The 19049-nt window shown below is 38.1% G+C and overlaps 1 protein-coding gene across 1 annotated transcript; it reads left to right on the forward strand.

Moving 5' to 3' along the window:
• Window positions 1-12920: 12920 nt before the first annotated feature.
• Window positions 12921-16842, forward strand: LOC107604683 (golgin family A protein). The gene is made up of 3 exons (XM_016306330.3): window positions 12921-13851; window positions 14030-14155; window positions 15056-16842. Exons 1-3 carry the CDS (start codon window positions 13378-13380, stop codon window positions 16463-16465), a joined length of 2010 nt encoding a protein of 669 aa, XP_016161816.1. The 5' UTR covers window positions 12921-13377; the 3' UTR covers window positions 16466-16842.
• The last annotated feature ends 2207 nt before the right edge of the window (window positions 16843-19049 follow it).

Raw genomic sequence — 19049 nt, forward strand, 5'->3', positions numbered from 1 at the left:
TAGGAATCTGGTTGCCTAGTAGGCCTTATGTTCCAGTTCCACGGGCAGGTGACATGCCTTACCATACACCAGTTGGTATGGAGAGGTCCCTATAGGGGTCTTGAATGCTGTTCTGTAAGCCCACAGAGCATCATCCAAGCTCCGTGCCCAATCCTTTCTACGGGTATTTACTGTCCGTTCTAGGATTCTCTTTAATTCTCTGTTAGAGACTTCAGCTTGCCCATTAGTTTGTGGATGATATGGAGTAGCCACCTTGTGGCGAATTCCATACCGAACCATGGCAGAGTAAAGCTATTTATTGCAGAAGTGAGTGCCCCCATCACTGATTAGTACTCTAGGGACACCAAATCTGCTAAAGATATGTTTCTGGAGGAACTTCAGCACTGTCTTAGTATCATTGCTGGGTGTGGCAATGGCCTCAACCCATTTTGATACATAATCAACTGCCACCAGAATATAAGTGTTTGAGTATGATGGTGGGAAAGGTCCCATGAAGTCAATTCCCCATAGGTCAAACAACTCAATCTCCAAGATTTCTTGTTTTGGCATGGTGTAACCATGAGGCAGATTGCTAGCTCTTTGGCAACTGTCACAGTTACGTACAAACTCTCGGGAATCTTTATAGAGTGTGGGCCAATAGAAGCCACATTGGAGGACCTTGGTGGCTGTTCGCTCACCTCCGAAATAGCCTCCATATTGTGATCCATGGCAATGCCATAGGATCCTCTTTGCTTCTTCTCTAGGCACACACCTACGGATTATTCCGTCTGCACATCTCTTAAAGAGATAAGGTTCATCCCACAAGTAGTACTTTGCATCAGTGATTAATTTCTTCTTTTGTATACTATTGTACTCCTTGGGTATGAACCTTGCAGCTTTATAGTTTGCAATATCGGCAAACCATGGGGTTTCCTGAATGGCGAATAAATGCTCATCCGGAAAAGTTTCAGAGATCTCAAGAGAGGGGAGGGGCGTCCCTTCTACTGGCTCTATCCGGGACAGATGATCAGCCACTTGGTTTTCTGTCCATTTTCTGTCTCTTATTTCTATATCAAACTCTTGCAGAAGCAACACCCATCTGATAAGCCTGGGTTTTGAATCCTGCTTTGTGAGTAGATATTTAAGAGCAGCATGGTCAGTATACACAATCACTTTTGATCCTACTAAGTATGATCTGAACTTGTCAATGGCATAAACCACTGCAAGTAATTCTTTTTCTGTGGTTGTGTAATTTTTCTGAGCATCATTTAAAACGCGACTTGCATAATAAATGACGTGCAGAAGCTTGTCATGCCTCTATCCCAATACTGCACCAATGGCATGATCACTGGCATCACACATTAGCTCAAATGGTAACGTCCAGTCTGGTGCAGAAATGACTGGTGCTGTGACCAGCTTAGCTTTCAGCATTTCAAACGCCTGCAGGCACTCTGTGTCAAACACAAATAGCGTGTCAGCAGCTAGCAGATTGCTTAGAGGTTTTGCGATCTTTGAAAAATCCTTTATAAACCTCCTATAGAATCCTGCATCCCTCAGAAAGCTTCTAATTGCCTTAACATTGGCAGGTGGTGGTAATTTTTCAATTACCTCTATTTTTGCTTGATCCACCTCTATTCCCTTGTTTGAGATTTTATGCCCAAGAACAATTCCTTCAGTCACCATGAAGTGACACTTTTCCCAGTTTAAAACTAGGTTGGTCTCTTGGCATCTTTTCAGAACAAGTTTCAGGTGATCAAGGCAGGAGCTGAATGAGTCTCCATATACTGAGAAGTCATCCATGAAGACTTCCAGAAATTTTTCCACCATATCAGAGAAAATAGAGAGCATGCATCTCTGGAAGGTTGCAGGCGCATTACATAGCCCAAATGGCATCCTTCTATAAGCAAACACTCCAGATGGACATGTGAATGCTGTTTTCTCTTGATCCTGGGGATCTACTGTAATCTGGTTATAGCCTGAGTATCCATCCAAAAAGCAGTAATAATCATGACCTGCTAGTCTTTCTAGCATCTGGTCTATGAATGGTAAAGGAAAATGGTCCTTTCTGGTGGCTGTATTGAGCCTTCTATAGTCAATACACATGCGCCACCCTGTAACTATTCTTGTAGGAACCAGTTCATTTTTTTCATTATGAATCACTGTCATGCCTCCCTTTTTTGGGACGACTTGAACAGGGCTCACCCAGGGGCTATCAGAAATAGGATAAATAATCCCAGCCTCCAGTAATTTGGTGACCTCTTTCTGCACCACTTCTTTCATGGCTGGATTTAGCCGCCTCTGTGGTTGAAGCACTGGTTTGGCATTATCCTCCAATAAGATTTTGTGCATGCATCTAGCTGGGCTTATGCCCTTAAGGTCACCTATGGACCACCCAAGAGCTGTCTTGTGTGTCCTTAGCACTTGAATAAGTGCTTCCTCTTCCTGTGAATTTAAAGCAGAGCTTATGATCACTGGAAAAGTATCACCTTCTCCTAGAAATGCATATTTCAAGGATGGTGGTAATGGCTTAAGCTCGGGTTTAGGAGGTTTTTCCTCTTCCAGAAGAAATTTCAGAGGCTCTTTCATGTCCTCTGAGTCCTCCAAATCAGGCTGAACATCTTTAAAGATATGTTCCAACTCTGATTCGAGACTCTCAGCCATGTTGATCTCTTCTACCAAAGAGTCAATAAGATCAACTTTCATGCAGTCTGTTGATGTGTCTGGATGCTGCATGGCTTTGACAGCGTTCAACTTGAACTTATCATCATTGACTCTCAGGGTTATTTCCCCCTGTTGGACGTCAATGAGGGATCGTCCAGTTGCTAGGAAGGGTCTTCCTAGAATGAGAGTAGCACTCTTGTGCTCCTCCATTTCCAGCACAACAAAGTCAGTGGGAAAGGCGAATGGCCCAACTCTGACAATCATGTCTTCAATCACGCCTGATGGGTATTTAGTGGAACCATCAGCAAGTTGGAGACATATCCGGGTTGGTTTAACTTCTTCAGTTAAGCCAAGCTTCCTGATAGTGGATGCAGGTATTAGGTTGATGCTTGCCCCAAGATCGCATAAAGCTGTCTTGGTGCAATTACCTTCTAGTATGCATGGTATCAGAAAACTCCCCGGGTCTTTAAGCTTTTCAGGAAAGCTTTTCAGAATGACTGCACTGCATTCTTCAGTGAGGAGAACTCTTTCTGTTTCTCTCCAATCCTTCTTATGACTCAAGATCTCTTTCATGAACTTGGCATAAGAAGGTATTTGCTCAAGTGCTTCTGCAAATGGAATCTTTATTTCAAGAGTCCTGAGATAATCTGCAAAGCGAGCAAATTGCTTATCCTGTTCCTCTTTCCAGAGTTTTTGAGGATAAGGTATCTTGGCTTTATATTCCTCAACCGTAGTTGTTGCAGGTTTATTGCCTACAGAAGTGGTTGAAGAAGCCTTTTTAGAGGGGTTGTTATCAGCATTTGTGTGTGTCTGATCCCTCACTGGCAATTGAGTGCCAGAGTTAGAAGCTGGAGTGACATTAGACGCCAGCTCACTGTCTGTTCCTGGCGCCTGAATGCCAGAAATGTGCCCATTTTGGGCGTTCAGCGCCAGATTTTGCCCAGTTTGGGCATTCAACGCCAGATCCTTGCCCATTTCTGGCGTTGAACGCTAGTTTTGCCTTGTTTCTGGCGTTGAACGCCAGTTTTGGGCATGGTTTGGGCGTTCAGCGCCAGCCTTCCACCAATTTTCTGGCGTTTTAGTACCAGAATTATTTTTCCCTGGGCTCTTACTGTCCTCAGGTGAATTTTGGGTGGTTTGCTCATTCCTTAGCTTTTGGATGCCTTGAGGTGGGGTATTTAATGTTTTCCCACTTCTTAATTGAACTGCTTGGCATTCTTTTGTTATTTGTCTTGACAGCTGCTGCTTTGTTTGCTTAAACTGTTCTTCCATATGTATATTAGCCATCCTTGTCTCTTGTAGTCTATCTTTGAATTCGGCTAATTGCTTTGTTAGGAAGTCCAATTGCTGATTGAATTCAGCAGCTTGTTTCACAAGACTGAGTTCAGCAGTTGCTGTTTTAACCTCTTCTTTCATGGAAGGGTCACTGCTTAGGTACAGATGCTGATTCCTGGCAACTGTATCAATGAGCTCTTGAGCCTCTTCAATTGTCTTTTTCATGTAGATAGATCCACCAGCTGAGTAATCTAGAGACATCTGAGCTCTTTCTGCAAGCCCATAGTAGAAGATGTCTAACTGAACCCACTCTGAAAACATTTCAGAGGGGCATTTTCATAGCATCTCTCTGTATCTCTCCCAGGCATCATAAAGAGATTCATTATCTCCTTGTTTAAAGCCTTGGATGTCCAGCCTTAGCTGTGTCATCCTTTTTGGAGGGAAATATTGATTCAGGAATTTTTCTGTCAGCTGTTTCCATGTCCTTATGCTGGCCTTAGGTTGGTTATTCAACCACCTCTTAGCTTGATCTTTTACAGCAAATAGAAACAGTAATAGTCTGTAGACATCCTGATCTATTTCTTTATCATGTACTGTGTCAGCAATCTGTAGAAACTGTGCCAGAAACTCTGTAGGTTCTTCCTGTGGAAGACCGGAATACTGGCAACTTTGCTGCACCATGATAATGAGCTGAGGATTCAACTCAAAGCTACTGACTCCAATGGAGGGTATGCAGATGCTACTCCCATATGAAGCAGTAGAGGGGTTAGAATATGACCCCAGAGTCCTTCTGGACTGTTCATTTCCACTTAGATCCATGATGGAGAAAGGGAGATGGTGTCAAGTAAAAATTTTATTTTTATTTATTTATTTATTTATTTATTTCGAAAATAAATTAAAATAAAATAAATAAAAATAGGTGAAGATTTTCGAAAAAATGAGGAGGGAGAAAGTGGTAAGGAAGTTTTGAAAAAGATATGATTTGGAAAAGATTTTAAATTTTGAAAAAAAAATCTGAAATTTTTTTTTTTAAATAATTTTCGAAAATTTGTTTTAAAATTAGAGAGAAAAGATATTTTTGAATTTAGTGAGGAGAGAGAAAAACAATAAAATAGCACAAGATTTAAAATTTTTAGATCTAGTGCTCCTTGTTTTCGAAAAATTTGGAGAGAAAACACCAAGGAACACCAAACTTAAAAATTTTAAGATCAAGACACAAGGAAAACTCAAGAACACCTTGAAGACTCACAAGAACACAAGAACATGAAGAAGGAACACCAAACTTAAAATTTTTAGAAAACCAAACCAAAATTTTCGAAAATCAAAGGAAATCAACAGGAAAACACCAAACTTAAAGTTTGGCACAAAATTTAATAGAAAAAATATTATTTATGAAAAAGAAGGTTTTGAAAAGAATATAAAAGACTCTAACCCAATTACCAAGAACACAGATTAACGCTCTAGCCAAATGAGTTATGGAAATTTTCGAAAATTTTAAGAAAAATCAACAAGAAAACACCAAACTTAAAGTTTGGCACAGGATTTAATAGAAAAATTATTTTTGAAAAAGGTTTTAAAAATATGATAGCCAATTACCATGAACATAAACACCACGTTCTAACTAACTGAGCTATAAATTTAAAGTGTTTTAACAAGGGATAAATAATAAAAGACTCTAAACCAAAAAAAGAGAAATTTTTCCTAATCTAAGCACAAAATAAACCGTTAGTTGTCCAAACACGAACAATCCCCGGCAACGGCGCCAAAAACTTGGTGCACGAATTATGAATCACACTTTTCACAACTCGTACCACTGACCAGCAAGTGCATTGGGTCGTCCAAGTAATACCTCACGTGAGTAAGGGTCGAATTCCACGGAGATTGTTGGTTTGAAGCAATCTATCGTTATCTTGTAAATCTTAGTCAGGAAGTCAATTATGTTTATCAGTTGAATTGCAATTAAACAATAGAGCATGGATTAAAGGTTACTTGTTATGCAGTAATGGAGAATATGTTGGAGTTTTGGAGATGCTTTGTCTTCTGAATATCTGCTTTCCTCTGTCTTCTTGTTCACGCGCGCACGTCCTCCTATGGCAAGCTGTGTGTTGGTGGATCACCGTTGTCAATGGCTACCTTCCATCCTTCCAGTGAAAACTACGCTCACGCACTCTGTCACAGCACGGCTAATCACTGGTTGGTTCTCGATCCGATTGGAATAGGATTTACTATCCTTTTGCGTCTGTCACTAACGCCCAGCCTTCAGGAGTTTGAAGCTCGTCACAGTCATTCAATCCTTGAATCCTACTCGGAATACCACAGACAAGGTTTAGACTTTCCGGATTCTCATGAATGCTGCCATCAGTTCTAGCTTATACCACGGAGATTCTGATTAAGGAATCTAAGAGATACTCATTCAATTATATATAGAACGGAGGTGGTTGTCAGGCACACGTTCATGATTTGAGGAAGGTGATGAGTGTCACAGATCATCACCTCCATCACAGTTAAGCGCGAATGAACATCTTAGATAGGAACAAGCGTGTTTGAATGGAAAATAGAAATACTTGCATTAATTCATCGAGACACAGCAGAGCTCCTCACCCCCAACAATGGGGTTTAGAGACTCATGCCATCAGAGAATACAAAGTTTTGATCTAAAATGTCATGAGGTCCAAAATAAGTCTCTAAAAGTTGTTTAAATACTAAACTAGTAGCCTAGGTTTACAAAAAATGAGTAGACTATGATGGATGATGCAGAGATCCACTTCTGGGGCCCACTTGGTGTGTGCTGGGCTGAGACTTAGGCAATTCACGTGCAGAGGCCATTTGTGGAGTTGAACACCAGTTTTTATGCCAGTTTGGGCGTTCAACTCCAGCTTTTGATCCTTTTCTGGCGCTGGACGCCAGAATTGGGCAGAGAACTGGTGTTGAACGCCAGTTTACGTCATATATCCTTGTGCAAAGTATGAACTATTATATATTGCTGAAAAGCCCTGGATGTCTACTTTCCAACGCAATTGGAAGCATGCCATTTCAAGTTCTGTAGCTCCAGAAAATCCACTTTGAGTGCAGGGAGGTCAGAATCCAACAGCATCAGCAGTCCTTTTTCAGCCTGAATCAGATTTTTGCTCAGCTCCTTCAATTTCAACCAGAAAAATACCTGAAATTACAGAAAAACACACAACTCATAGTAAAGTCCAGAAATATGAATTTTTCCTAAAAACTAATGAAAATAGACTAAAAACTAACTAAAACATACCCAAAACTATATGAAATTAACCCCAAAAAGCGTATAAAATATCTGCTCATCAGTACACATAATTACAGTGGAACCCGAGTTGCTCCTCAGTAGCTGACACAAGTAATCTTGTATTTTACCATATTGTTCTCCCTCCTTCCCGATTACTTATTCCTTTGCAAATTTCAAGGCTCTTGAGATCATCTTGTCATGAAGTTGCATATTAAATTCTTCAATCATGTGCACCTTAGGCTCTCTTAGTGTCAAATCTGGCCGAGTGACCAAAACCTTAACCAACTTGCTTGTGGTCCACTTGCGGTCAGCCAGATTGGAACTGAAGTCTTTCCCACATGTATGCTTGTTTATAAAAGTTTTAATCTGATAGCAACAATCTCTAGAATTATATAAAGTATAAATCAATCACAGACATCCTTTTTCAGCACACTTGGCTCGAATTCTTTTCGGTTCATTCCTAATGTAGTGACATTCTTTCTTTCTCGTAGACAAAATAATCTTTCAAATAATTTTTGAACTCAACCACTGTATCAAATTCTATACCCAACTTAAAATACACTTCTCCATAGCCATAACCAGCATTGTGCTATGGCCATTTATGTTCACTACCACCTTCATCATCTGATGAAATAGGTGAAACAAATGCCTTACTCTCATACACATAATCCTTCTCTTCTTCAGAATCAACTTCTTCTATAATGGGCTCAACAACCTTAGTATGGGTTGGCCCACTTCTATCTTGTCCAAAATCAAATTGGGTCTTATTACCACCAATTTCACTATTTTGTCCACTTGGACTAAAGTTGGGCCTAGCATGTTTCTTCCTTTTGCCAGCATACTTCCTTGACACAACTTTTTTCTTCCCAATGTTAACACCAGCTCCATTACCAAAATTTACTCATAACCCACCATCTTTTCCCTTTTCTAAATTCTCAGCTTTCTTCTTCTTAGTATACTTTCTCACATTAACTCTATCTTAATCTCCATCAGTATCATTACTCTCATCATACCCATCTAAAGGAGGCTGGTATGCCTCATCTTTATCACTATCATAACCATCATCAGATGAGGATGAAGAAGATGAATCACTAATTTCAATCCCAGTCTGACCAATATTCTCTTGAACATAACAAGGCAACTTGACGAGAGGACATTTGCTAGTAAAGAATTTTATAAGAATAATCGCGTTGTAAGTATAGTTTCTAAACCAATAAAGAATTCTTTCGTACAAAAGTTTGGTTGTCACAAGTAACAAAACCCAATAAAATTTATAACCGAAGTATTTAAATCTCGGGTCGTCTTCTCAAGGAATTGCAGGGAAGTATGATTTATTATTGGTTATGAAAAAAAGGTATATTTTTGGATTTTTGAGATGGGGAACAAGTAATTTAAATGGCAAGAAAAATAAATTAACAATTATAAAAAAGAAAACTCTTGGCAAGGTATGAGAACTGGAAATCCCATCCTAGTTATCCTTATCAGGTGTGATGAGAATTGTTTAGTGCTCCCACTTAGTTAACCCTTACTAAATAATGAAAAGTCAAGTGGACTAATCAACTTGATTCCTCAAGTCCTAGTCAACTCCTATGGAAAGACTAGTTTTAGAGGGATCCAAATCAATCAGCAACTTCCAATTCTCAATCAATTGCTGAGTTTGACAACTCAAGTGTTACCAATTACTTAACCGAAGCCAAAAGGGAAAAATCTAAGTTATTCATATCTTAAATAGAAGGAAACAATCTTAAATATGAAATACCTCGAATTGTATTGAATCAAATTAAATATCAGAATTCATAAGCCAATTTGGCAAAGTAAACAACTAAAGTAATTCAATGAATAAAAGTAGAAGAGAACATAAAGTAAAGGAATATTGAACCTGGATTGAAGAAATAAATATAAAATAAGAGAAATCCTAATTCTAAAACCTAAGAGAGAGGAGAGAGCCTCTCTCTCTAAAAACTACATCTAAAACTAAAATTATGAATAATGAACGTTGTGTCAAAGTTGTGTGTTGAGTCTCTGCATGTTTCCCGGCTTTATTCTGTGTTTCTGGGCCAAAAATTGGGCCAAAACGCGGCCCGAAATTGCCCCTAGCATTTTCTGTTAATTCGCGTACACGTCGTCCACGCGTTCGCGTCATTTAGCGATTTTCATTGTCATGCGTACGCGTCGTCCACCGCATTCGCGTCATTCGTGCAGACTCCAATCCACGTGTACGCATTAAGCATGCGCACGCGTCGCTGCAATTTTCTCCATTCCGCGCGCTCGCGTAAGCCATGCACGTGCGTCGGTGTTTGCTGGTCATCTCGTTAGTTTCTTGTGTTCCTTCCATTTTTGCAATCTTCCACTCCATTCTCTAAGCAATTCCTGCCCTATGAAGCCTGAAACACTTAACACACAGATCACGGCATCGAATGGTATAAAGGAGAATTAAAATTCATAAATTAAAGTTATTTAGGAAGCAAGTTTTCAACCATAAAACAATACTAGGAAGGAAAATGTAAAATCATGCAATTAGTATGAATAAGTGGGTGAAGACTTGATGAAACCACTCAATAAAACACAAGATAAACCATAAAATAGTGGTTTATCACAACTCAACTGAGTGCTCGAAATACAAATTAAAATCAACACAATTATTAGCCAGTAGAGAATTTCTCAGCTAATTCATCTCATAATCTCCCTTGATCATATGAAGGCCAAATTCTAAATTAACAGCTATGGATTCTAACCAATGCATTGTAGTATATTCAATATATCCTAAACTTTGTAGTAGTTCTTCTAGATAAAAAAAGTTCACTAAGTCTATGTTCATTAGAGAAAACTTATGTACCTTTCCATCCAAATAATGCAGCACCCTATTATCATCCTTTCCAAGTCTTCCACCATGATTAAACACGGACACAACAAAATTAGACATTTGTAGCAACAAAAAAAAATCAACACCTACTTAACAAATATAATTCAAAAACAGGAAAAGCATTTAAAAAAAAAAAACAACAATAGCAACTTAATTTTAAAATGGTTTCTTTAAACCCCAAAGTCAACTTGTACAAATATAATAACACAACATAATGAATCTTTCAATTGTTTAATCACTAATGCTCAGCTTTAACCTTTTAATAATACAATAAAAATAGTTTAGTCACTATAACCATTTCAAATAGCATACACATATGCAAAAGGTATAAAAGTACTCAATTGTGCAAAAGTTAGAAATAATATCCATTACCATTAGAAATAAAAATACGCAGTTGTTGTAAAGGTTAGAAATAATATCTATTACCATTAGAAATAAAAGTACTCAGCAGTTGCAAATGTTAAAAGTACTCTGCTTCATTCTTTTAAGCATTAAAATCGTCCTTTTTTCATTTTTTTAACGAATCAATTAGAAATTAGTAAATTTTTGTTCTTTTCATCAACGTTGATTTGTTCTCTCTAGTAAGCAATTTTAATTTCACAATTTGTTATGAACTTGATTAGTTGTTCTCTCCAGTAAGTAGTTTCACCTATCTTATTTATTTTATGTGGTCATTTTAATCATATTAGTCAGGAAATTGGACTCACTCTTATTACTGAATATCAATTAAAAAAAGTTTTATTATACAAAAAGCTTCAAGAACATGATCAGTCTTTCAATTTTTTAAATCACTAACAAAGCGTAACTTAGAACCATATGCAACTAGCAAGAGTAATAGAATCATGATCAAAAGAAATCACAAAAACTAGAATAAAATACAATAGCAGAGTCATTAAGTAAGTATATTTACCTTATTGGTCAAATGCTCCGTCACGGCAATGTCAAACGCCGTCAGTTGCATTGTCGACCCTACCATCTTCTTGGGAGTCAAGCTTAGGGCTCTAGGTAATTTCAGAGAACGAAGAAGGAATTTTGTGTCATCAAAGAGTGAAGGTTCGTTTTACATTCTCTTCCAATCTATCAAATGACGTAGTTTTAGTGAAATTACTAGGGGCCATGTTAAGTGAGCATAATATTTGTTAGTCCAAGATAGCACTTAACGTGTCATGTAGATATGCCTTGTTAATCCTAAAGATAAATTATTAACGGAGGGGCTAACTTGTCTCATGGAGTTAATTGTTAGGGGTCGGACAGGGATTTATTTTTTTATGAGGGCTTAATTGTCTTTCGATGTAATTGTCAGGGACTGTTTAGAATTTTTCTCTATATTTAATTCTGATTTGACTATTAGAGATATTTGACAAAGTGGCCAGTGAGATCTCCATGATGTATTCTCTATCATGCCAATGGAGGTCAGGCAACATTTGGATGCTTATAATCTGAATTTGAATGTTGGGGAGAGTCTTGGTTGGTCTTGGCGTGTGGCATCATCTAAGCTCTACTCAATTAGGAGTGGATATAGTTGGCTAGTCAAAAGAAAGTTTGATTAGGATAAGTATGATAATTAGTTGTGAGTTTGATAACTACATATTTCTGAAAAGTATAAGTTTCTGATTTGGCTCAATCTTCACAATGTTGTCCCTACAATGAAATTTAGATTTGATTGTGGCATAGTTTTATCAAGCACTCGTCATGCTATCAGAGTGATTCTAAAATCATGCTTCATTGTCCCCAGAGTACCCCGGTGTCAAAGAGATTTGAAATGTTTTAGGCTTGTATTAGATCACTCGGATTCACGTGATTAACTTTATAGAGATGCTAGGAGTGGAGATGCTTTTATTTTCTTCTCGACCATCTAGTGGATTTGGGGAAGCAGGTTATTTAATTTAGATGATTTTTGGAATACTAATAAGGTGGTTCCTAATTCAATAAGGAAGCTACATACCATTTTCACTATGTACCAATCTTTATCTGTTCTCTCACTTTATTTGTATTGGATTCTTCTTTTTAAATTAAACTGTGATGCTAGCTATTTTGTACCTATTGGTTATTCTGATTTTGGTTGCATTCTTCATAACTCTAATGGATATTGGTTGAAAGGCTACACCGAAAAGTGAAAGCTTGAAGTGTTCTCTTTACTGAATAGTATACCATTTTTAGATATTTATTTCTAGTTTAAAATAGTAAATTTTAGGAGGTGATTGACAAAAGGAGCTGTTTGGATGTCCTTTTTTTAATGAATTGAAAGATACTAGATAATAATATTTCGAAATGAAATTTGACAAAACATATACTGAAAGTCATTGATTAAAATTAAAGATTCTCTATTGTTTATTTCAAAAACGCACGAATAATTCAACAAATTTTGTGGCCAAAATAACCGTTTTTTATGCGAATATTTATTTGAATAGATTCAATTCTGGAATAAATTTCAATATCTAATAGACCTAAACATGAACTTAGCCAATTAATTTAAATTTGTCTTTTCTTTATTTTTTTTCTTTCTTGTCTAGTAAAAAAAATATTAAAATTAAAATATACGTTAAAATCGGTCTTTGTGTTTTTAAACTACATTTATATTCTTGATACCAATAGAAAAATCTATTTTTCGTGCATGCTGTAATTTGCATGCCCTTCATAACTCCAAGAAGTCAAGGACGGTCGGTGATCGTGCTTTTAAGCTCCCTTTTTTTTATAAAAGTATTAAAAAATTATTAAAATTTATTGTTTTTTGTTATTAGTTAATTATTAATATTTTAAAATATAAAACAAATTAAAAAATTAAATTAATAACTAAATAATAACTAAAAAAATAAATTCAAATAGTCATTTAGTATTTTTTTGAAATAAAAAGTCCATAAAAAAGTCTAGGCTACGCTCTAATCAATAATCATACTCTATATTCCTAAACCTCAACAGAAGAACCAGGTCACTAACTCCCTCACTATGAAGGGTCAAAGTCAAAGTTGGCGTTGAGTTAAGGGCTGCCAACTGCCAAAAGCAGCATACATGTTGTCACCGTAATAATACCATACCCTTTCTCCGCCATCAACCCACATCGGATTCCGACGCGGTCACATTCCACCATTCATATCCCGGCACGTGTCACGAACACCATACCCTTGGCCGCGTAGGATCGCTCCCCACCCTTTCTCTCTCTCTCTCTATTGCTGCGTTCATCAAATCTAGCGCACTAAGCTTAAGCTACTATTACTCAGTAAGTACTAACCCACACAAAACAAAGAGAGTCAGACAAAAAGAAACTAAAAGTAGGAAGAAGAAGAGGAAGGGGAAAACCACCAAAAACGACACCGTTTTTCGCATGGTAATTACTAATTAAGGGTTCGTGATGCCGAGGCAGAACCGAAACGTGGACATGATGATGATACCTGGTAAGATCAGAAAACGAGGTTGCTCGTCATCGGCTTCGTCATCCTCCTCCGTGCTCCATAACTACAGGTTCAAGAGGGCCATACTCGTCGGCAAGAGAGGCGGATCCACCACCCCCGTCCCAACCTGGAAGCTCTTGGCGTCGAGATCTCCGGCGGCGTCGACTTTTCGTGCACTCGACTCCCCTAAGTACCCGCCGTCGCAGTCCGGCGGGGGAGGAGTGAAGGCGAAGCAAGCACCGGTGTCGGCGAGGAAGCTGGCGGCGACGCTGTGGGAGATGAACGAGATCCCTTCGCCGAGCGTGAGGGAAATGCAGCAGGGAGATTCGAAGCTGAAGAAAGAACTCAGAGCGAGAGAAAAGATTGCGAGGTCCATGCGTTCTGGTTCTTTGCCTCCTCACCTGTCTGATCCATCGCACAGTCCTGTATCCGAGGTGAATACTGAATACTCTTTTGTTTATTTATTTATTTATTTGTTCTTGCTATCTTGAACGTAATTACATGTGGAGCATGTTCAGAATAGCATTAAATGGCTACTATCTAGTCATTATATATTTAATTTATTCTTACGAAGTTTGTGATTTGCTTGTTTATTTATTTATTTTTGGGTAGAGAATGGATCAATCCGGAACTGGTAGCCGCCATAGAAGAACTCCATCTGTTCCTCAGAGGCCACCTAGGCTTTCAGAGCACCATGTCGGCCCTTTGGATTCCCTTAGTAATGCCAGTCTCATGGAGGTATCTTTGTACCAAATTATGATGTGGTTCTCTTGTCTTAAATGTTTTTTACTCCCTAAATCCTAGCAATGACATTGCAATTGTGCATTAATTTGATGCATCCAGTTCATTAATAGTTCCATCGGGTTGCTAAATCTAAATGAATAATACAATTGCATCACGACATGTGAATTGTGATTAAGCTGAACTCATGTTTAGTTTCTGTACTGGACTGCCCAAATCACCAAATTAAATATCGAAATTAAGTCACATTTTCATTTCTTACTTTGGATATTGTTTTAATTTTGTTTTAATGTCTTGACATTTATCTCTCTGGGCTCTGCCGTGTAATGACTGATGCCTCGTCAATTTAGGAGCATAGTACACCCTTTTTTTCAGAGCATAATACAATTTTACTGGTTACAAACTTACCATATTAATATTCTGGGCAGGTGCCAATGATTTTATGCAGATGGTACCTTGTTGATGAGTGATGATGACCTACCTTCAACTCTATTTTATTACATCTCCTAGTTTTACTGTGGATTTTCTAATAGACCAGTAATATCTCTTCATGATATTTATGTTTTAAAAAATTATAACATGCCAGCGAACCCTCCTCTTCTCTATTCATATCAGTACGGTGACATGGTCAAACAATGCTTCAAAGTTAATTTGTAGTTTTTTTTTTTTTTTTTTGGTTACTTTGGATGGAAGCTGTTCTTTATTGTTTATATACTATTTGGACTGTACCCTTGGCATAAAACACCCTGTCGTGCACATGCCTATTTGAAGAGACAATTGCAAGCATTATGTATGCACTAAGATAATTTAACTTAGCTTTTTGAGAATTAAAAATTCTGCAGAATAATATGAGGTGTTCACTTTTTTTCTTATAGATGCATCTTGGTTTTCTTGCAGATTGAAACCAGATCTCGAGCACCGACTCCTGCTTCATCTATTGTTGGAGTTAAAACACGTTTAAAAGATGTTAGTAATGCTTTAACAACATCCAAAGAACTGCTCAAAATTATAAACCGCATGTGGGGACATGAAGATCGCCCTTCCTCCAGTATGTCGCTTATTTCAGCTTTACATACTGAGCTGGAGAGGGCTCGGCTGCAGGTCAATCAGCTAATCCAGGAACAGCGCTCGGATCAAAACGAGATAAGTTACTTGATGAAGTGTTTCGCTGAAGAAAAAGCTGCTTGGAAGAGCAAGGAGCAAGAAATTGTTGAGGCTGCAATTGAATCTGTTGCAGGCGAGCTTGATGTAGAGAGGAAGCTTAGGAGACGGTTTGAAAGCTTGAACAAGAAGCTTGGGAGAGAACTGGCTGAGACCAAAACTTCCCTTCTTAAGGTGGTGAAGGAACTAGAAAGTGAGAAGAGATCAAGAGAAATTATTGAACAAGTATGTGATGAGTTATCAAGAGATGTTAGTGAAGATAAATCCGAGATAGATAAACAAAAGAAATTGTCAACAAAACTTTGTGAAGATGCAGAGAAAGAAAAGGAAATGTTGCAATTAACTGATATGTTGCGTGAGGAGAGAGCTCAGAAGAAACTCTCTGAGGCAAAATATCAGCTTGAGGATAAGAATGCAGCTGTTCATAAGCTCAGGAGTCAACTTGAAGCTTTTTTGGGAAACAAACAAGTTAGAGAAAAAGGACGCAGTTCCAGTCACTTGATTGATGACGAAATTGCTGCATATCTGGGCAAAAGCCGATTCAGTTCCCATCATACCGAAGATGTAGAAGATGATGGTGGAGAGGTTGACGATGGAGTAGAATGTGAGGAAGAATCTGCCGAAAGTGATCTACATTCTATAGAGCTAAACATGGACAACAACAAGAGCTTTAAGTGGAACTACCCTTCTGATAGCAGATTTGATCCAAGATATTCAATTGAGGAAGAAGTTAAAGGGAGGTCTACTACTGTGAGAGCTTCAAGAAGAAGCACATCTCTGCAAAGGAGTATATCAGATGGAGTAGAACGGGTAGTCCAACCTGAGAAGCTTCAAAATTCAGGAGATGGAGTTGACTGGGACAGGTTTTATGAACTAGAGAAGCAAGCTCAAGGAAAAGGTTATGCTGATGAAATGCAAGGCTATAAATCAGTAAAAGGCTTAAGGGATCAAATCTTGGCTGGTTCCCGGCCTGGATCTTCCAGAGGTTATGCCAGTCCAACTAGACAATTTTCACAGCCCTGGCCATCACGAGACCTCACAAACAGCTTCCATGAGAGACCTCCTCTAGTTCAGGGCAATGGTCTAAAATCAAGGTTAGGGGAGGCCAGGGTTGAGGGCCAGAATGTAAGGAAGTCCAAAAGATGAGAAAATGCATGTATACTCATCTTTACACAATGCCTGGCTTTCAAAGCTGAAAAGCGATGCTGTCATGACTGATGCTTCTTAAAAATGAATCATAGGCCCTACTACCTGCTACGTAGGGGCCAAAAGAAGCTCTTCTCCTTTGGAAATTTTACTTTTTGTTGATAGCCGATGGCTTGCTAATATTGCAGCACTCGCTGCTAGGAATTTCATTTGACCATATACTACTCTGATATGGTGTGGTGTTTGACTGTGTGTAGAGTTTAGATCATGTGTCATCAATATAACTGTCAAGTCCTTTGTCATGTAATATATGCTGAATGTAATTGAGAATGTTTTGTTTTGTTTTCTTCTATATTACGGGACCACTTTGCCTCCCACTTGATGCTTCAGTTCAATGAGTGAGGATCCAAATGATTTGATTTTGACATTTTCTTTGAAATAAGGACGAAAGAAGAGAATATTGAAAGAGAGGTTTCAACGACGATTTGCATATTTTTGCATTAAAAATGAAGCACGTCAAAATGATTTGAGGCATAATTACGACATTTTGTTTTTAAAAAATGTTATATGTATACAAAAGGTCAATCACCAAATTAAATCATTTGGATATAACCTGTACTTGATGAAGGTGAGGATTGGGAACCCGTCCGAGCCAACGGTTGGATCTTGCGAGCTCTTGAAACAGCGGGAGGTGGTACTTGCAATGACTTATACCCAAATCAGAAAGTGGTACTTGCAATGACTTATACCCAAATCAGAAAGTTAGAGAGGTAGGAATTAGAGTATTGGGGTAAAGTTGATCATACGTGGAGGAAGACTACATCCTCTTTTATATGTGTATTTGTCCTTACCTGGAGGAAGACTACATCCTCTTTTATATGTGTATTTGTCCTCTTATCTTAGAAGATATCTTATCTTTTTTAGTTTAAAAGGTGGTTAGGAGGAGCGTCTGGATGGAAGATATTTCAAGATGGTTAGTGTTTATACCTTGGCCCACAATTCAAAACTAGATCTGAGATAACCAAAGCCCACTTTAGAGCCCAGAGTCACTCTCCCTACATGTTCGACCTCATTCAACTGACTTAATATGCAAAATTTTAACTGCACTTACAAATATGATCATATATTCAAATACGAAGATCGCAACAACCCCTAGATAAAAGGAGAGTATAACCACCCACTATGATAGGTGGATAAGTTACAGAAAGATAACTTATCTTTACTACTATAAATACCCCATCAAACTCGAGTATTTCTCAACTCTAACTTACACAAAACCTATCTAAAACATTTGCTATCTTAAGTATTGGAGTCCATTGCAAGTACCACTCCTCCCACCCAAAGAATTTAGACGACCACGTCACACTGAAGGAGACGTTAGCATCATCACAAAAGGAGTTTGGACATCACGTTTAGGCCCAAATCACCGGATTCAGGTAACCATCAGAACATTGGCACCGTTGCCGAAAACCTGGAGATTAACACCCAACCATGGTGGATAATTACCCAGAAGATGGACATACAACATCCAAATCAGAACACCCAGAAGAAGAATAGATCAACGATGATCGGACACTCATTATCCCTCCGAAAAGAAATAAAGGGACCGACAAAGGAAGAGATGGGAACGACTAAGGAGGATGAAGACTGGGATAAAAAGTCCATAGACCTGGAGGTTAAGAAGATAGAGATGTGATAGAGCTAATGAGTTTGGTCCATGGACATCAAGGCTGGCTAGAGTAGCTCGAAGTCGAGCTAGAGCTACAATGTGAATTTGAAAGAGCCCTATGACGAGAGGTAAGACGGTGTAGGGAGTTGGAAGATAAATTGGCAAAATTGGAATCCGACCACAAGGGTAAGAGATCTCAGGCTAAGGGACAAACCACACCCTTGAGGAGTTGACGAGAGCTAAATACTGGTTTATAAATTTTCACAAGTTTAAAAGCTCAAGTTCGTTGTAGCTCTAAATCGGAATTCAACACTTCTCAAAGTTTAGTGAAAATGTCACAAATTCAAAATAATAACCAGGAGTTTAAATTCTCTCTAGAAATTGCTATCGAGTGCTCAATTATTGGCTATGGAAAAAAGGGGATTGTGATCATAGTGGGGTGGAGGAGGTTAATACCATGAAGATTGATATTGAATGTAAGCCCCTCCATCATTTAATAATTGATTTCTTGGTGCAAACCGTCATTGAAACTATGATTTTCCATAACATTTCCACAACCATATAACTCAAAATCACAAGGATGAGAATTCATATCAAAAGAGCAAAATAGAAACAAAGGATATTAAGAAGCAAGGAAAAACAAACTCCTAACTACTAGCAAAAATAAGAAAACAAGTAAAAAGGAATATATTCACATGTTAACAATAGTCAATAACGAGCACACATTGCAAATCCCCAGCAACGGCGCCAAAAACTTGACGAGCACTAAAAACTGGTTTATAAATACAAAAGTTTAAAAGCTTAAGTTTCATTGTAGCTCTAAACCGGAATTCAACACTTTTCAAAATTTAGTGAAATTATCACAAAATTTCAAATCAATAACCGGGAGTTTAATCCCGGATCGTTCTCCCTTGG

The sequence above is a fragment of the Arachis ipaensis genome, chromosome B6 (genome assembly GCF_059453495.1).
Source record: "Arachis ipaensis isolate K30076 ecotype BB chromosome B6, ASM5945349v1, whole genome shotgun sequence".
Lineage (NCBI taxonomy): Eukaryota > Viridiplantae > Streptophyta > Magnoliopsida > Fabales > Fabaceae > Arachis > Arachis ipaensis.